We start from the raw sequence: 16,290 nt of genomic DNA on the forward strand, positions 1-16,290 counted from the left end.
TCCCTTCATGGTCTCGACTATTTGTAGTGGACAGGTTTCCAAAAGTTTTCGTTTTTGCACATGTACACGGCTTCGCGGAACTCGGAGCTTTAGTGCGGAACAGGGTTCGGACATGAATGGCCTCGTTCGGAGAGACTGGGAACGACATTTGATTTGGCTACCAAGCTTTTCAAAACAGAAACAAACAGTCGCCGAGATATCCACTTGTTTTGTGCTTTATTTTCTTGTAAACGAAAATCAAAATGTCACAAACCAACAGTGATAAGGACTTTAAAATGACCAAAGAGGTAAGATAAACACTTACTTGAAATTTCTTCGAAAATTGAGGCGCGCTTTGCCGAGTCTCCTGCTGCCAACTTCTAAGCTTAAATTCCTAAAACGAACTCAGCTTTAAGCTACCAGCCGGGATAAACTACCTCAAGGTGTTTCCTTTTTTTTTTCCAATGTTTACTTTCAAGTTTTTCTGCAAATTAGTCCAATACAAAAGCTGTATTTAGGGTACAAGACGTAAAAATGTGTGCAATTAGAAATTCGATCGACACGTGATTTAAATCTCAGCTGAATCGTAAATTTCATTAGCATCTATAATTTTATAGCTTAAAACGTTAATGATCCATGTGTGTTAAAGCAAACAGTTATTCTGTTGAATATTAACAGTGATGTGTTATCAAACCATTCCTTACCACAAATAAAATCCTGGAAAATGATACCTTTTCCAGCCAAACTCGGTCCAACTCCTTGGTCATGTGAGTTGGCTAGAAATGCTCGATGAAACCCAGAACAAGTAGAGTAGAAGGGCAAAGCCAGTCAAAATAGAATGTTTCGTAGTTGAAGAGCTGATTGGAAGATCTAAACTTTCTTAGGGGCTGTTTACATGGAGGGAAGAAGATCCTAGCACTAGGAAGATCCTAGAAGGTGGATCATCCTAGCGCCATAATTGTTTTCTGTATTCAGTTTACATGCAAAAAGTTGTACTTGACCCTAGTGCTAGGATCTTCCTAGAGATAGGATCTTCCTAGCTGAGAGATAGGAAGATCCTAGCTCCATGTAAACTACCTTAGCTCGGAAGATCCTAGTACTAGGAACAAAAAAGAACAAAATGGCAGCAGCCGAGCGTTCAGCTTCTAAAGTCAGACAATTTTTCTTCTTTTCCTTCTCCTCTTGGTAACCACTCTGACTGAAATTTCTACGTGAAATGTTGTTTCGCCTTCTAGGATCTTCCTCCCTTCATGTAAACAGCCCCTTAGTTTGTAAAATCACACCAATGAGCTGCAAGCAACCTACTTAGCTGGAACTTACATGTAAATAGCCTTCCACACAGACGTTCTTAGGGGTTCGTCACGCTTTCCTGCCCCACAAACAGACGTTCGTGGGGCAGGAATCAAATTTAAACTGGTTTAAACTTTCATTCAACATTGATTCAACGTTTTCTTTCTTCTTGAAAATGTTGGATGGCGTTGAAACCATTTGAACATTCTATTCATCCAACCTTTGCCCAACATCTGTTGAACTTTTGTTGAACGAATTTTAGCAAATGTTGAAACCATTTAAACTGGCCTTAACTAACTATCATTGACACTGGATTCTGTACCATGATTAAGCATTCAGGAGCCTTATAGAAAATGTAGTGTTAATTAACATTTTATTGAAAGTGAAGTATGCAATTACCGCTTAGGTGCTGTGAAAGTTTATCCTTCTGAGACCTGATCCAAATTAATTTTAATCATGATAATTATTCAAATTACCGTTTGACAAGGACTTGAAATAAAACAAATAATTAGAATCAACTAGAGGGGTCCCACTGTCCAAGAAGAGTACCTCTACCAATAAATTTTAGGATGGTCAGGGGAGCCTGAAAATTGCCAGTAATTAACATACTAAATATGCTGATCTATAGAGGCAATAATTATTATTATTTCTTTCTAGGAGCTTGACAAATTTGAAAAAGCCATGAAAGACGAGGGGTTTCGTAAACTGTTGGTAGAATATGCACAAGAGATATCTGACCCAGAGAACAAGAAGGTAGACATGTAACTAAGCTCTGTTTAGCATGTCACAGGGTAATTTAGCTCCTGAGGGCTGTGATGCCTTTTGATTTTGATAAATAAATTTCTTACTTATAGAGGCTTCAAACCAGACAGCTGTGCAAATCCACGCAGATTCAGCATGAATTTTTTTCTCACCTCATTCAGTCTCCCAAAAATGAATATGCCAGAAGCAAATGAAACTGAAAATTCTAGTCATAAAATAAATTGTACAAATATATGAATTCGACAATATTATATTTTAAAATAAACACAACTTGTGAAATCTTTCTTTCTTGAGAAATTTGCGATGTTCTGAAATGGCTGTCCCTACTCTATGCCATTAGTAAAAGGGGAATTAAAAGTCAACTGCTCAAACAAGAATTAGTGTACTCACATTTCAGTACACTTAGGCCTTAGTATATGGCTATTATTTGGAGAGGAGTATTATGTGATAAATTTTGTAACTCCTTACATCCTGACCTGCATTAACTTAGGGAAGGACCTTTCAAGAGCATGATCCACCAATTTCTACTTGCAGTGCTCAAAGATGAGGATAAGTTCTTGACACTCCCTCTCTACTTCCAAAGTTAAAAAAGTTACAATAAAATTTATGTGTTAGGTACATATATCCTGTGAGTGAATGTCTTCTATAATTAATAGTTAGTTAAAAACTTGTTAAATTCTTGTGTAATTTTTACTTGTTCATTCATAATATTTGTTACACAACTCGCCTGGTTTAGAATTTGTTTTATGTGGGTAGTGTATCCTACCTGTGATTGTCAAAACAGAGAGTAATAAATAAAATCACATATTTTGATCCCACACCTGTTTCATATTTTCCCCAACAAATCAAACATTCTGGCTGCATTATTTATTTGCAGAAATATGAAGAGGAAATATCACAGATGGAGAAAATGAGAGGAATGGACGTGAAATTCGTTAATCCTGAGGTAAAGTACTTACTTGTTGCAGATAAGTTCAGGTGGAATAAAGATGATTCTGATTTTTAAATCCAACAGTGGTTGGAAGAACTGAAGACAAAAAGTGAAGACTGTTGTTTATTTATTTATTTATTTATTTATTTATTTATTTATTTATATATTACAATTTAATGGCAAAGAATTAAAGCTAAGTGATAGCCTGCGTAACAGGCACTTATTGAGCTGAGCGGGAAGAGAGAGTTATTAAGCGCAAGGCGCGACTCACCAGCGCAGAGCGTGAGACGAGGGGGAGAGCACTCCGCGCTTAATGTCTCTCTCTTAATGTCTCTCTCTCTCTTGTGTAGTTCTAGAAACATTCATACCCCCCCCCCCCCTTCCCCCCAGGTTTTTTGGAAGACCCCCTTTACCCCTTCACCCTTAAATTTGGCTGCATACTGCCATTTGTTTTTTGGCTTACCTCCCTGAAATCTCCAGTGTCTTATGTGAGAGGAAGCCGTGGGGAGGGGGGGGGGGGGTGGATGGATATTTTCTGGGACTTTTACACATTGTATCTGGCCTACAATTTTGGCACAAGTGGTTGTTGTGAATCTCAAGCCAACATCTTATCTGGTGCTTGGAATGTCAACAAGTTAATTTCTCTTCTTTTGAAGGATGGTTATGTAATCAAGACTACTGATTGTAGCAGCGGAGTAAAAGCATTTATCAACATGTGTTTGAATCAGCATATTGGGCCAGCCTCTTCACAGTACATGGAGAGAGAGGAGAATGGAAAAAAGTAACTGACCAGATTGAAACAGCGTCTTTAAAAAGTTGCATAAAGCAATAAATATTACTTAACACCAGCTGTAACTAGTGTTAGATGTGAGAGAGAAAACACCGCTAAAGTGATACATCAACAACTCAGTGCCCCTCCCCCTCCCCCCTCATCAGCGTTGATCTGCTGCCGAAAAAATGGCTGGGTAATCGTCTGGCCTTCAAAGCAACAATGAGTGGGGGGGGGGGGGGATGGGGAGTGAAGGTTTACTACTCTCCAGATGGTGTTTTCCTTAAGGGAGATTGAAATACTGTATATGGGCAAACTTTGGATTTTTCTCAGCAGTTCTACAATGTTCTACAACAGAGTAATGAAACAGATGCTACAATGCACTGTTTAAAACATATATCACTGAAGTCAGCTTAAAAAAGCTTGTTAAAACATGTAAGTGTAACAACATTGATGAGATATCTCCAGCATTAAGTGTTATGGACCTGGCCTTCTTCATGGTAAATAGCCCATTTCTGTTGTGTTCTTGGTGATCAGGCCTTTGAATAGAATAGGCTAGACATCACAACCATAAAATGGACAACTGCAGCCAAAGAATGGTACACCCTTTCATCATTGCCATGATTGTTTGTAAATGTTTTGATGTTCAGGTTTGCTCCACTTAAATTTGTTTTGTCTCTCCAACAAACAACTGCTGATTAATCTTAATCCTTCACAAGTTTAATGCCTCTTTTAATTTTAGGAAAGCTGGCCATCAGTGGAATATTCCTCACAGCTTGTCCCCGCCTAGAGATGATGTTGACAGAGGTATATGACAATAAATTTAAACCTATTGAGCTTGATTCACTACTATTGCTTAAAGGGATGTACTCAGTTACCATCATTGACCCTTTTGCCAAATTTTCACTAGCACAAATATTTGGACTTGATCTTCTTTTTAAAAAATGCTGGTAGCACAAGGATTAGCAAGAGTAAAGCCCCCCGTTCTTCCTATCATGTGTACTAGATCAATTAGATCATCATCTAGTAATGTAACTAAATTTGAAATTCATAAAATTAATGCTATTAAACAACCATCTACTAAAGATTCTTTTGTTATCAGAATTCACCTGTATAATGTGGAGCACCTTCATTGTTGAACTCAATCTAATGGTGGTCTAGCTAAACTCTTAATTTAGTTAAATTATTTTGCTAATAAGTTGTATTTCATGGCACTGAGAACCTGCCACAGTTGCGATAGCCCTTGTGCATTCAAATCTATTTGTTTTAAATGCAATTCTTCTGGTAGTCTCACTCATTCAATTATCTGTTGCATGTAGACCTCTAGCCCTTGTTTTGTAGCTGTAGCATTGTTATTAACTCCTGAATGCACATATGCTTAATGAGTGAGTTATCGCAATATGGGGAAATGTCACTTGCTTGTTCCATTGGTCACTCGTTTGTTAACATTGACTCAGGACTGTGCTAATTGGGTTAATGCTGTTGGAGCTCCCCTGAAGTTATTGCCTTTTTCTTGTTTATTTTTTAATATATTTTAATATCTCCATGTTCTTGTAAATTACAATGCTAACATATTGGAATAAAAGAAATAAAATTGTTATTCTAAGAAATCAAGTTGAGTACTGAAGTTAAGCCGATAAGTTACAAGTACAGTATTAACAATACTTGGCTAGTAAGTAACTCATATAATTGGAAGATGTTTGGATCAATAACATTGTTTTAAATAAAATCATTATTCCAAGAAATCAAGTTGAGTTCTGAAATTAAGCCAATAAGTTACATTAGTACAGTATTAATTAACAATACTTGGCTTGTAAGTAACTCATATAATTGCAAGATGTTTGGATCAATAGCATAGTTTTATTGTACTGTATACTATTGTGACAACTTCTGCACCTATATAAGAAAGCTTTTTGTGATAATTATTACTAACCCATGAAATATGGTGCATTTTTTCAGCTGGGAAGAAATGTGTTGTTTATGATGTCGTCTTTCACCCTGATACCTACAACAAGGGGCAAGAGGTGTGTACAAGATAACCAGGAGTTTGTTTAATTTTGTTTTCTTTTTCTTTTTCCTCCAATCATTTTGTACTTCATGTCTTATTTCACTGCCTCACTTTCCACCAGATACAAACTTATTATCAACAAGATGATTTAAATTACATCTACCAACTGGAAATGTTCAGCCTATATTATTATTATTATTATTATTATTATTATTATTATTATTATTAATAAGTTGATTTTGCTCTCATTAGGACAAAAGATTTAAACAGCTGATGATTGACACTGCCATGGATGGGATAGAAAGAGAGTTCAAAGGAACACTGGACAGGAAAAGTAAGTGGATGTACACTGTATCTGTTACCACAATTATACAATAAATGTGATTCCACTTTCACAAGCTCAGCAATTCAGCCATGACGTTGTGACTTGCACCAGCTTGAAAAAAAAGTAAAGTGCATAGACAGCCGACAAGGCTGGTGCTTTTTTTTTTTTTTAATTCTTACAATTCAACTCAGTTTTCTTTGCAGGTTTTGAGTTTTGTTGCTCTCTGATAAATTCTTCAGCTTCTTTGTCCACTTTGACTTTGGCTCCTAGAAGAAGTGCAAATGAAGACGAAAATTCAGGTTTTCTTCATCCAGTGTTCAGTTGTTGTTTACAAACTCGCTCCAGGCAATATGTAAATAAGTTGAATGAAAAATGAAGAATGCTGGGATGATTTTATGAATACGACCTCTCTGATATGCAATGGATTCCTAACTTTCTGATTAGCTGCATTCTTAATGGCATGGGATAACTCTAGCCAAGTGGGTTACCTTTGGCAATCTCAGTCAGACATAAAACCATAGCAACAAGCAATTTTCCAACTTCCAACCCCATGTATGCTACCTGTGGCACAAGTTTGTATCACAATGCATTTCTCGTTATTTTGTATTTTCCAGACCTAAAATTTCCAAAGATGAAGTTTAAGGGAGTCAAGACAGCTACAGTTATAAGATCAAAGATGAATGGGGTATACTTTCTGCTTTGTTGTTAAAGTTTTAATGTATTTTTTCGCTAACAGCACATTCACAGAATTCCCCTTGTAAGACACCCTAGTCATGACATAAACAGTCACATGCTGTGGACGACTAAACATTAAGTCATTAACGTGTGATTATCTGGGTGAGTGTTGTCCTGAGAAGGACTGTTGTTGATGAAACTGACTGACATTTTGATAGCCTGAGGGGAAGTTATCATAAAAGTCAAGTTAATTGTGTATCCTCAGTTGATGGTAGAATTGGTCCCTGACATCACAACTGAACATTGTCGGCAATCAGTGGTTGCCGTTACTTCAGTGGCTAACACAAACAACTAGTGCCTCCCAATTTATACCTTCCTTCAAAAACTCATTTATAATTCATAAGCCCAACCCACATGCAGTAGTTTTAAAGGGAACCTCCACTCCGAAAACAAATGGACGGTAAATTGTTGGAAATAGTGTCTTAATTTTAAATTTTAGTTTAAGAAGTAGAAATAACAGTCAAGTGTGCTGAAAATAAGATGTGATTGTTGCCTATTTTCGCTTTTAAATTTCCCGGGCACCACCATCTTGGATTTCATAACGTAATACAGTTGCTCCATTGTTTAACACAAAAGAACCTCTGCTTACTAACAATAGCGGCAACCATATGATGTCATAAAATCCAAAATGGCGACGCCCGGGAAATTTAAAAGCAAAAATAAGCGACAATCATATTTAATTTTTAGCACACTTCAATGTCATTTCTACTTTAAAACTAAAATTTAGAATTTAGACACTATTTTAAACAATTTACCATCCATTTGTTGTCGGAGCGGATGATCCCTTTAAAACCCGATAAAACCTCCTCCTTATCAGTGTGCAGTGTTTAATCTTTTTCTCGTATGCTAATTTCCAACGTTCACAAAAGTATCATTGTTGTGAACTCTCTTGACACACGCTTTTCCAGGGATGTTTTTGAAGCTGTTCAAAACACTTGCAGCACATGTTTTGTTAGGTCTAAAACTACTCGGCTGCGCCTCGTGGTTTTAAATCCTAATAAAACACTGCTGCTCGTGTTTTAAACATTGCATAAGCTGATGCTGCAGCTAAGTGTGCACTTCAGCTTTGGAAGCTTGTGGGATCCATTTGTTATGATGTTAGCAATTCATCATCTTGATCAGGAAAAACCTCATTTGCATTATTTTACTTTCAACACAATTTCATATGCAAGTATAAAACTACCATGTTTGTTTGGAACCTGAAACAACGTCATGTAACATGTATATTGTTACATGTTTTAAGTTACCTGGGGGCTGAGGTTACTTTTCATGTATTGTTACATAAAGTCATTTCAGATTCAAAAGAAAAGTGACAAGCAACTGATGAGGTCTTTCGATGAAACTATTTTTATTATAGTTGCATATGTAAATTGCGCGTTAAAAGTAAATGCAAATGAGGTTCTTCCTGATCAAGTTGATGTTGAGTAATACTTGGCTTAAAGAAACAGAATTTCACAGGGGTTGCTAATTCAAAGTTGCATTATTAAACTTGTTTGGCTTTCTTGTATGACCAGGATCCTGAAGAATCTGCTGAGTTGACAGTTGGTGGCCAGAAATTCCCATATCCTTACAGTAATGAACCTACAGCCATCCGTAAAGAGGAGAAACAGACCATAGCAAAGAATGAGGAGAAGCCAAAGAAAACAGCGTCTGATCCTAGTGTGCCAGAGTACAAAATCGTGCATCGGGGACATATTGACTTTCAGAACTTCACACATGCAAGGTTGTACATACACTGTAAACCCCCTTCTTCTAGAAACTTTCTTATTATGCCTAACATACCTACATCTGTGAGTGACTGTCACAGTTATCACTGTACGCAACTTTTAAAGCAGTTGCGAAAAGAAAACCTGAAAAACATTCACTGGACAGGCTTGAACGGGATGCGAACCCATGACCTCTGCGATGCCGGTGCAGTGCTCTACCAACTGAGCTATCAAGACAACTGGGAGCTGGTCATTTTGTTTATTTGTAAAATGTATGAAATTTGTAGATATTTCACCGACAATAACTATATTGTTAGCCTGCAGAACAGGTACTATTTTTAATGCGTTTCACATACAGTGAACACAAGGTGAACACGGCACAAGCAACGCATGATGGGGGACTCTCCTCATCATGTTTGTGCTCCAAGATCACGCTGTCCTTGTGTTTCACCTTTGCCTGTGAAATGCATAAACATTGCGCCTATTCCAACCGTTGTCCACTAATCCCAAAGACAACCCAATAGGTCAATTCCGATATATTAAAATTCCTACTTGGCTATGAGCCTAACGGGTGAACCAACAAAACAAGGAGCTAAGATAACGAGAAGACAAAGTAATGGGGAAGAAACAAAGGGAAGAAGACAATGAACGACAAAATCAGTTTAGATAGTTGAATAACATTTAAAGCAATGCTTACTGTTGTGGTTTCATACAGGGATGCTAATGCAAATACAAGACCTAAAGAACTTGTCATCTACATTGATTTGCCTAAGCTGGTGAGTTTGTATCACTTCATCTAAACTTGCCATTCATAATGCTAACATATTTATTTCACTGGTGTGGTGCGGTTGAAGTTGGGAATTAATTTACCTTTCATTTCTTTAGATTGAGGTTAAATTTTATTTAGTGTGATTTAGAGCAGATGGTGTGTTGGTATTTAATTCATGAAAGTCGGCGAATTTTTGTCAAATTTGTACCTTTTGTTCTAAATTTGAGTTAATATGTAGCTGGTCGCAAATATTGCTCGTGGCATTATTTCTTTTTTAGCAGCGCAAAACATTTTCATAACTGCTTAACAGTGATATTGATTTTTGCTATTTGCTTGTTTCGTAGGATTCTGCTGCTCCTGTAGATTTGGACATTCTAGAGAAACAGCTTCTGTTAACCTGCAAGAAGCCGCCTTATCATTTAGACATATCCTTTATTTACTGTAGCCCGCCTTGTCACGGCGTAATTCCAACTGTCATGTTTAGCTGGAACGAGCAAAAACAGTAGCCTGAGTCTGTTAGAGTTGACGAATTTTCGCCCCGGTTTGGCCTATAACTTCCAGGCACGTTCGGCGATTCAAGCCGACTTTCGCGCGTTTTTGAAGAAACTGAATCTGCCCGCATTTTCATCGGTGTTTTACCGCTCGCTCTTGTGAGGCCTGATTCTCGTGCACTCTAGGAGAATTTGCTCAAATTTCCATTCAAAATAAATGAAAGTTTAAACTTTTCTAACTTTCATGCGTTAGGCTGCAACACGAGCGGCCTTCGAAGCAAAAGACTGAAGCAGGCGGAGATTCACGCGCGAGAATCCACGCTTTGCGCGCGTTTGGCGCCTCTCGTCTTCCTCCGCGAATTTGCAGGAAAAAAATGAAACAAGAAAACGGCTGTTTTGAAGTCGACACATGTGTTGATTTTCTCAAATGGTATAATTTTCATCCCTTGTTTTTCCCGGGCTTTAGTAAGAGAACTTTTTCTAACTGGTCTCCGTAACAATTTAATCAGTAACATACAGCGTTTATGTACTTAACTCCGCGCACTTAGCACTCCCTTACCCAGTCGATGAAGAAAACGGTTCCGCCAAGTTTGACAAAAGCAAAAGACGGTTGGTGGTTACGCTACCCGTTTTGCCTCCGCCGATGCCAAACATCCACGCGCAAACGGTAAGGTATTTGTTTGCCATGGTAATGTCATTTCGGTTTCCGTCGTGTCTGAGACAAGTTCTGGGCTCAGTTGTTCCAAGGCCGATTAAGCTAATACTGGGTTAGCGTGAACTCTGATTCAAGCCTAGTTACTAATCAATAAAGGTTTCTCAAAAAGATTTTAGTCTCTTAATTTTGATTTAGATTTTTCTTTGGCATTAGCTTAAAATTAACCCTTAAAAACAGTTTTAACCAGCAATATGAAAACCTCGGTTAACTTAAAATCGTGGATTAGCGTTAATCAGCTTTCGAACAACCGGGCCAGTGTAGTTTAGTGAGCAGAAATGCGAATCGGGTTATTTTGGTACGAGGGGTCCGTTTCTCAAAACTCTCAAATCAGTTTTCTCTGGATTGCTGGTAGAAGTCCGTACAAAATAACCCACTGTGTTCCTTAATCTTGTAAAGTTTTCAACGTTTTATCGTTAAGGAAGTTGATCAGCAAAACAAAGCCTGAAGTATATTCATCATGGCGTCAGTACTGGATGATTTTTTTAAAGCTGACCAGTTTTTTCATACGTACATCAGTCGCCATTACTCCACATTTGCTGAGTAATCACTGCCAAGATTTGTTAAACCTTCTATTCCTTGCGTTACAGGACGAGATGGTAGACAGAGAAGAACAAACAGAAGTAGAAAATTCACAGAGTGCAGCCGAGCCTTCTTCGTCTGTAAATGGCGGAGACATTGCAGAAACGGATGTAGATGGAAGCGGCAACGTCCAAACGTCGGAAGATGTTACGGAAGAAAAGTTGCAGGTTACTCCCGAAGACACTGGTAATGCAACGGAGAGAAACAATCAAATGCAATTGGATAATGAAGCTGCAGCTGACAGTGATATTAGATTCAGGCTTCCTAACTCGTCTTTGGGTATACATCAATCTTGAATTTGTTTTTCACTCTTCATTTACTTTATTTATTTATTTGTTTGTTTGTATGTTTACTTTATTTATTTATTTATTTATTTATTTATTTATTTATTTATTTAGTTAGTTAGTTAGTAAGTAAGTTAGTTAGTTTCTTTACCCGCCAGCGTATAATGACGTCATCCCATTCGTCATTGATGTACTAATACTCAAACACGTGACTATTTTCCTCTGCAGATTTCTCCTCCCCCTTTTTCTTTACCTGTCCGCCTTACAGCTATCACCAGGATAATGACGTCATCACATTCGTCATTGATGTACCAAATATCGCCCTGGACTCAGTCTCTCTCGGTTTCAACAAGAACAAGGTCAGTCTGTCTAGGTGTTTTTACTCACCAATTTTTTGTAACAAGTAAGCTCACAAAAAAAACCCTCTTCCCACCCTCTGATTCACCTGCAGGGGATCTTTTGGTTATAAACCCACCAAATACTCAATACAAAGTTTATAAAAGCACATAAACCATGCCAACGGCGTTGTGACAACAAAGCCTCTTTTCTTTCTTTCCCGGCTTTGTTAGGCATACATCAGTTTTCCATCCGGGACGTCTCACCCTGGAGAACTGCCTTCCCCGGATTTCGCTCTGCACCTTCAGTTCCCGGATGATCATAACCTCGACACAGAGCTCTGCAATATTGACGTCAGCGAGGAGAATCTCGTTCTGAAGCTGCACAAACTGGAAGCGTGCAAAGGCGCGTGGGACAGTTTCCAGGCGGGTTCTGGAGAAGAAAATTTGGAGGTTGGTCTTGAATTGGTCTACAGTTAACTGTTTGCTTCTTTAATGTCAAAAAGAGCCAAATTAAGAAGATTAAGCATTGCGTTAAACGCAGCAAACGTCAACTCTGCGTAGTTAGAATTGTTCAAATGGAAGGCCGGTACTACGAAAATTGAATAGGGCAATTGATTATCAGCTAGTTCTACAGCGGTTTTCAATTGAGTGTCGAAAGTAATTTCGCGTTTGCTTTGGTTTTGCTTTACTAGACTCTATGATTGGTTGGCAAAATTCGCGCCATTTTCTCAACCAATGGGAAGCCAAAGTGAGCCAAACCAAAACCAATCGTGCGGTTGGTCGCACACGTTTTCCCGCGCTTGACGTAGGTTACATGTATTTGCTTCGAGTTCTGATTGGCTAATTGTGCTGTTTATATCTGTTATGATTGGCCAGAGAAACTACTTTGGTTTTGGTTTTACAACACTCAATTGAAATCCACTCTAGTATCCGACATATTGGTGATTAAATACCCTTGACCTGTAACAGGGCTTTCGGTAGTATTAGACAGTACCGGTTCTATCCTGAGTAGCACCGGACGGGGATGAAATTAAGGATTTCTTTTTATCATAAAGTATTTCAAGAAATGAAGAGAGCTATCAGTGATCTAGGATAGAAAACTGCCCACAATCGCTTGGCATTCTGTGAAGTCAATGAAATCCAATGCTCTATAAAATAATAACATGTTCGCCCTGTTCACGTTACAGACCAAATTCTTTGTAACCGAGAATACGGTTGATCTGATGATGAAAGAAATTGCTGAACAGGATCCTTGGGTGAGTACATTATTTATAAGTGCTTGAGAAACGCGTTTTGATCGTGGTTAATTAATTAACCCTTTAGCCCCTGATGTCAAAGAACAAATTCTCCTATCTTGTCCCCATACTTTTCTCATAAAAGTGCTGGGGAGAACTTATTCAAACATCAAGAAAATCCACCTTGGATGATCATATCCTTAATTCTCATGACCTCAGGGATTGAATAAGCACTGATATTACAAGGAGAAATTTGATACCGATCACTGTTAGGGCTTAAAGGGTTAAAAACTTGTGAACAAGTGTGCATTTGCCGAGTTCTTAACTTGTTGGAAGGGAGAATGCCGATCAAATGTAATCTGTTGACGAGTTAATCATTTTAGACAGTGCAGGTCCACATCAGGACTTAATGTCTCTCCAATTCCCCAACCTGCTTTACCAAATAAATTATGTATGTATGTATGAGTCGCTAAAATCATTCCTGCAAATCCCTCTCCCACCCCACCCCAAACAAAAACGCAGCCAGTGCCGAACAAGACCGTAATGATTTTGTCTCTAGTTTTTCATGTATTTTTAATATGTAGATTCAACAGGTACTAAACTTAGTACCTGTAATGGGCTAAGATAATACACCACTTGCAATTCCAACACGTGGGTCCATGTAGGAGGCGTTTGAACGGTGCTTTGTCTGGCTGAACTGTGTCTAGTTCCTGATCTTTCGTTTTCTTATCTCTTGTCTGGTTTAGGCGGCGCCAAACGGAGGAGCAAATGTGAAGGTTGCGTCTCTCACCGATGAATGCCTTAGTCTTGAGGTGGAAACTACATTGAGAGACACTAATGAGAGGGAACTGTTGGGATTTCACGAGAATTCAAACCCGAACCACATGGGAGAAAACATCAGTTCTTGTGAAGAAGGAGGCGCAGACTTGGCTCATGAATTGCAAAGAACTAAACTTGATTCTGTTAACTCGGAGTTGAACAAATTTAGCAGCGAAACGTACGAGAACGAGCGGTCTGATAATCAGGGGAAAGAATCTGCGAGTTTCGACCCGGAGATGGTGGACAGTGACGAAGCCTCGGGTGAAAAGGGGGATAATTTTGTGCCAATTGATGTGATAAGTAACGCTGTGAGAACTAGGAGATCTATTTTGAGGCGGACTTCTAGCACATCCACCGATGAGTCCCTGGGGGATGAGAATGACTTTAGCGGGACACCGGAGTCCCCGGGCAGGAAAAACGTACGGTTCAATTTGAATCCGAACGTTCGTGTATTCAGCAACAAAAAGGACAAAAAGAAAAGGAAACTAGAGGCAAGACTCAAAGCTGAAGCCCGGAAACATTCCCTGGAAAGCGAAGGAAGCGGCTCTGAACAGAGTAACGGGACCTCCCCCGTTGATGACGGAACCGCATGGAACGGGATTGGGGATGAATCCCGCGGGGACGGTGCTGATCTTGAAGCGGCGGCCGTGTTGAAAGATAAAGGGGCAGATCAGGCTAAATCTAAAATTAATGGTGCCAGTGATGAAAGCGCTGAATCAGTGAGTTTTTTGGAGAGTGCTAACAAACCTTTTGGGTTGACAAACGATTTAATATTTGAATTGGATGACTGACAGCTGTCATTCAATACCACCGTTGGTATTCAAATGGTTCTGTCACTTAAGGTTTACTTGAAAATCGGGAACAAAGTGCGATTGAAGGCGAAATTGCTCCGAAAAATTACCTAAACCCGCAGTTATCTTCAGAAACGTTGCTTAGCAACATGACATTCGTTGTGACGTCATGATGACGTAATGTGAGGAACTCAGAGGAGTTTCTGTGGAGATTTGCAAATCAAAATAGAACTTCTTCCACTGCTTGGTAGTTATGGGAAACTTGTGAATTTGTATTCCGACCGATGTACGTGATTTTATACCAGTGGTTTGCTGTTTCCAGTGTATAAAAGGCAAATAAATTTGAAAGAAAATGATACCAGGTGTGTGTATTTATGAGCATTTTACTGCCCCTAGTCAACCCTCAACACAGGCCAACTTCGACTGATGTTCTAAAAGTCACAGAAACTGATCTTTACAAATTTACCCGTTATTTATTAATCAGTTTTCGATTACAGTCAGTCATAATCCGTCTGATTATATATTACCCACTTCTGTTAAAATTAAAAACCATCTTTAGTTATTTTTGGAGCTGAGATTGGTCATTGATGTCAGCACAACATATAACGTCCGGTGTACTGTCATGACCTGTAATAACGTCGTGAAGTGTAATATTTCGGAATAAAAAGTAGCGAGATTAAAACATGACGTTTCGGCGACATGTCACCATTATCAAATGTAAATTATTATAAGTTCAGTAACATTATGTAAAGAAAGGAAGGTGTGTAACTACATTAGAATAAAATGAGATGGAGCATCCTTTCTTTATATAACGTTACTGAACTTATGATAATTTACATTTGATAATTGTGACATGTCCTCGCCGAAACGTTATGTTTTAATCTCGCTACCTTTTATTCTGAAATGTTTCCCAAATCCTTCGTTATCAGAAGTGTAATATCTTTTTTAAATTGTGATAATGGTGGTAGTCAATTTTTTTTTTTAACAAAGTGCGTATCGCAGATTACAACAATAAATGCAACTACATGTTATGGTAATTTGTAAAACTCTAAGGTGTCGTAAATTGTATTTTAAAAAGATCAACGTGTTCTGCGGTAAGAAGTCTTTTTAACTGAACAATTCTACGTTGCTTTGCAGTCAAAATGATAAATAAATAATTTATTTCAGAGCTCGCCAAAATCACAACCGCTACATATTCGATCTGTACTTCGTAAATGCACTCCTTCATTAATGGTTTCTATGCGTTGGTGAAATTTCCTACCGATCCAATAACTAATCTTGACAGTTTTATAAAAAATTGCCATGGCACTGAATGGAACGTGTCGATATAACCTTAGGCCCAACTCATTGCTCTTGTTTTACATAAGAAAAAGTTCGGGTATTTTCGATTGATTTCCACCGTTAACAGATTAATACAAACAGGTTAGACCCACTGTTTCGTCGTCTCTTTCTGTTAACACCGATATTTGAAGGTGAGTAGAAGGAGGGATTATGGCCTTCCAGAAGTTTTTCTTGTCTTTCACTAAAAAAGCGGTTCAGAGCGTAAGGTTCAAACACTGGCGAACTGAGTTATTGGCGCTGTAAAGCTTGACTAACGAGGGCCATTCGACTTTCCGGTCAAATACGTTTTCCCATGTTTTAAGTGTTTTATTTTACTTCATTTGTCAGTAGAAAGGGTTTGAGCCATATCAAAATGCTTCATTTATTTTCCAGTTACGTCGCTTTCACTATAGAACAATCTTGTGCGCCTTCTGACGTGCAGCG

The 16,290-nt window shown here is 38.4% G+C and overlaps 1 protein-coding gene across 1 annotated transcript; it reads left to right on the forward strand.

Annotated features, from left to right (window-relative positions):
* Positions 1–143: 143 nt before the first annotated feature.
* On the forward strand, positions 144–14,884 carry LOC146487041 (protein kintoun-like). The gene is made up of 17 exons (XM_085091752.1): positions 144–287; positions 1,927–2,022; positions 2,909–2,977; positions 3,619–3,743; positions 4,474–4,538; positions 5,691–5,755; positions 5,992–6,073; positions 6,679–6,749; positions 8,314–8,522; positions 9,221–9,281; positions 9,619–9,699; positions 10,310–10,432; positions 11,068–11,338; positions 11,572–11,702; positions 11,913–12,131; positions 12,869–12,937; positions 13,663–14,884. The coding sequence occupies exons 1-17, from the start codon at positions 243–245 to the stop codon at positions 14,524–14,526; spliced, it is 2,646 nt and encodes an 881-aa protein (XP_084947878.1). The 5' UTR covers positions 144–242; the 3' UTR covers positions 14,527–14,884.
* Positions 14,885–16,290: the final 1,406 nt, after the last annotated feature.

This window comes from Pavona decussata, unplaced genomic scaffold (genome assembly GCF_977016875.1).
Source record: "Pavona decussata unplaced genomic scaffold, jaPavDecu1.1 SCAFFOLD_19, whole genome shotgun sequence".
Taxonomy (NCBI): domain Eukaryota; kingdom Metazoa; phylum Cnidaria; class Anthozoa; order Scleractinia; family Agariciidae; genus Pavona; species Pavona decussata.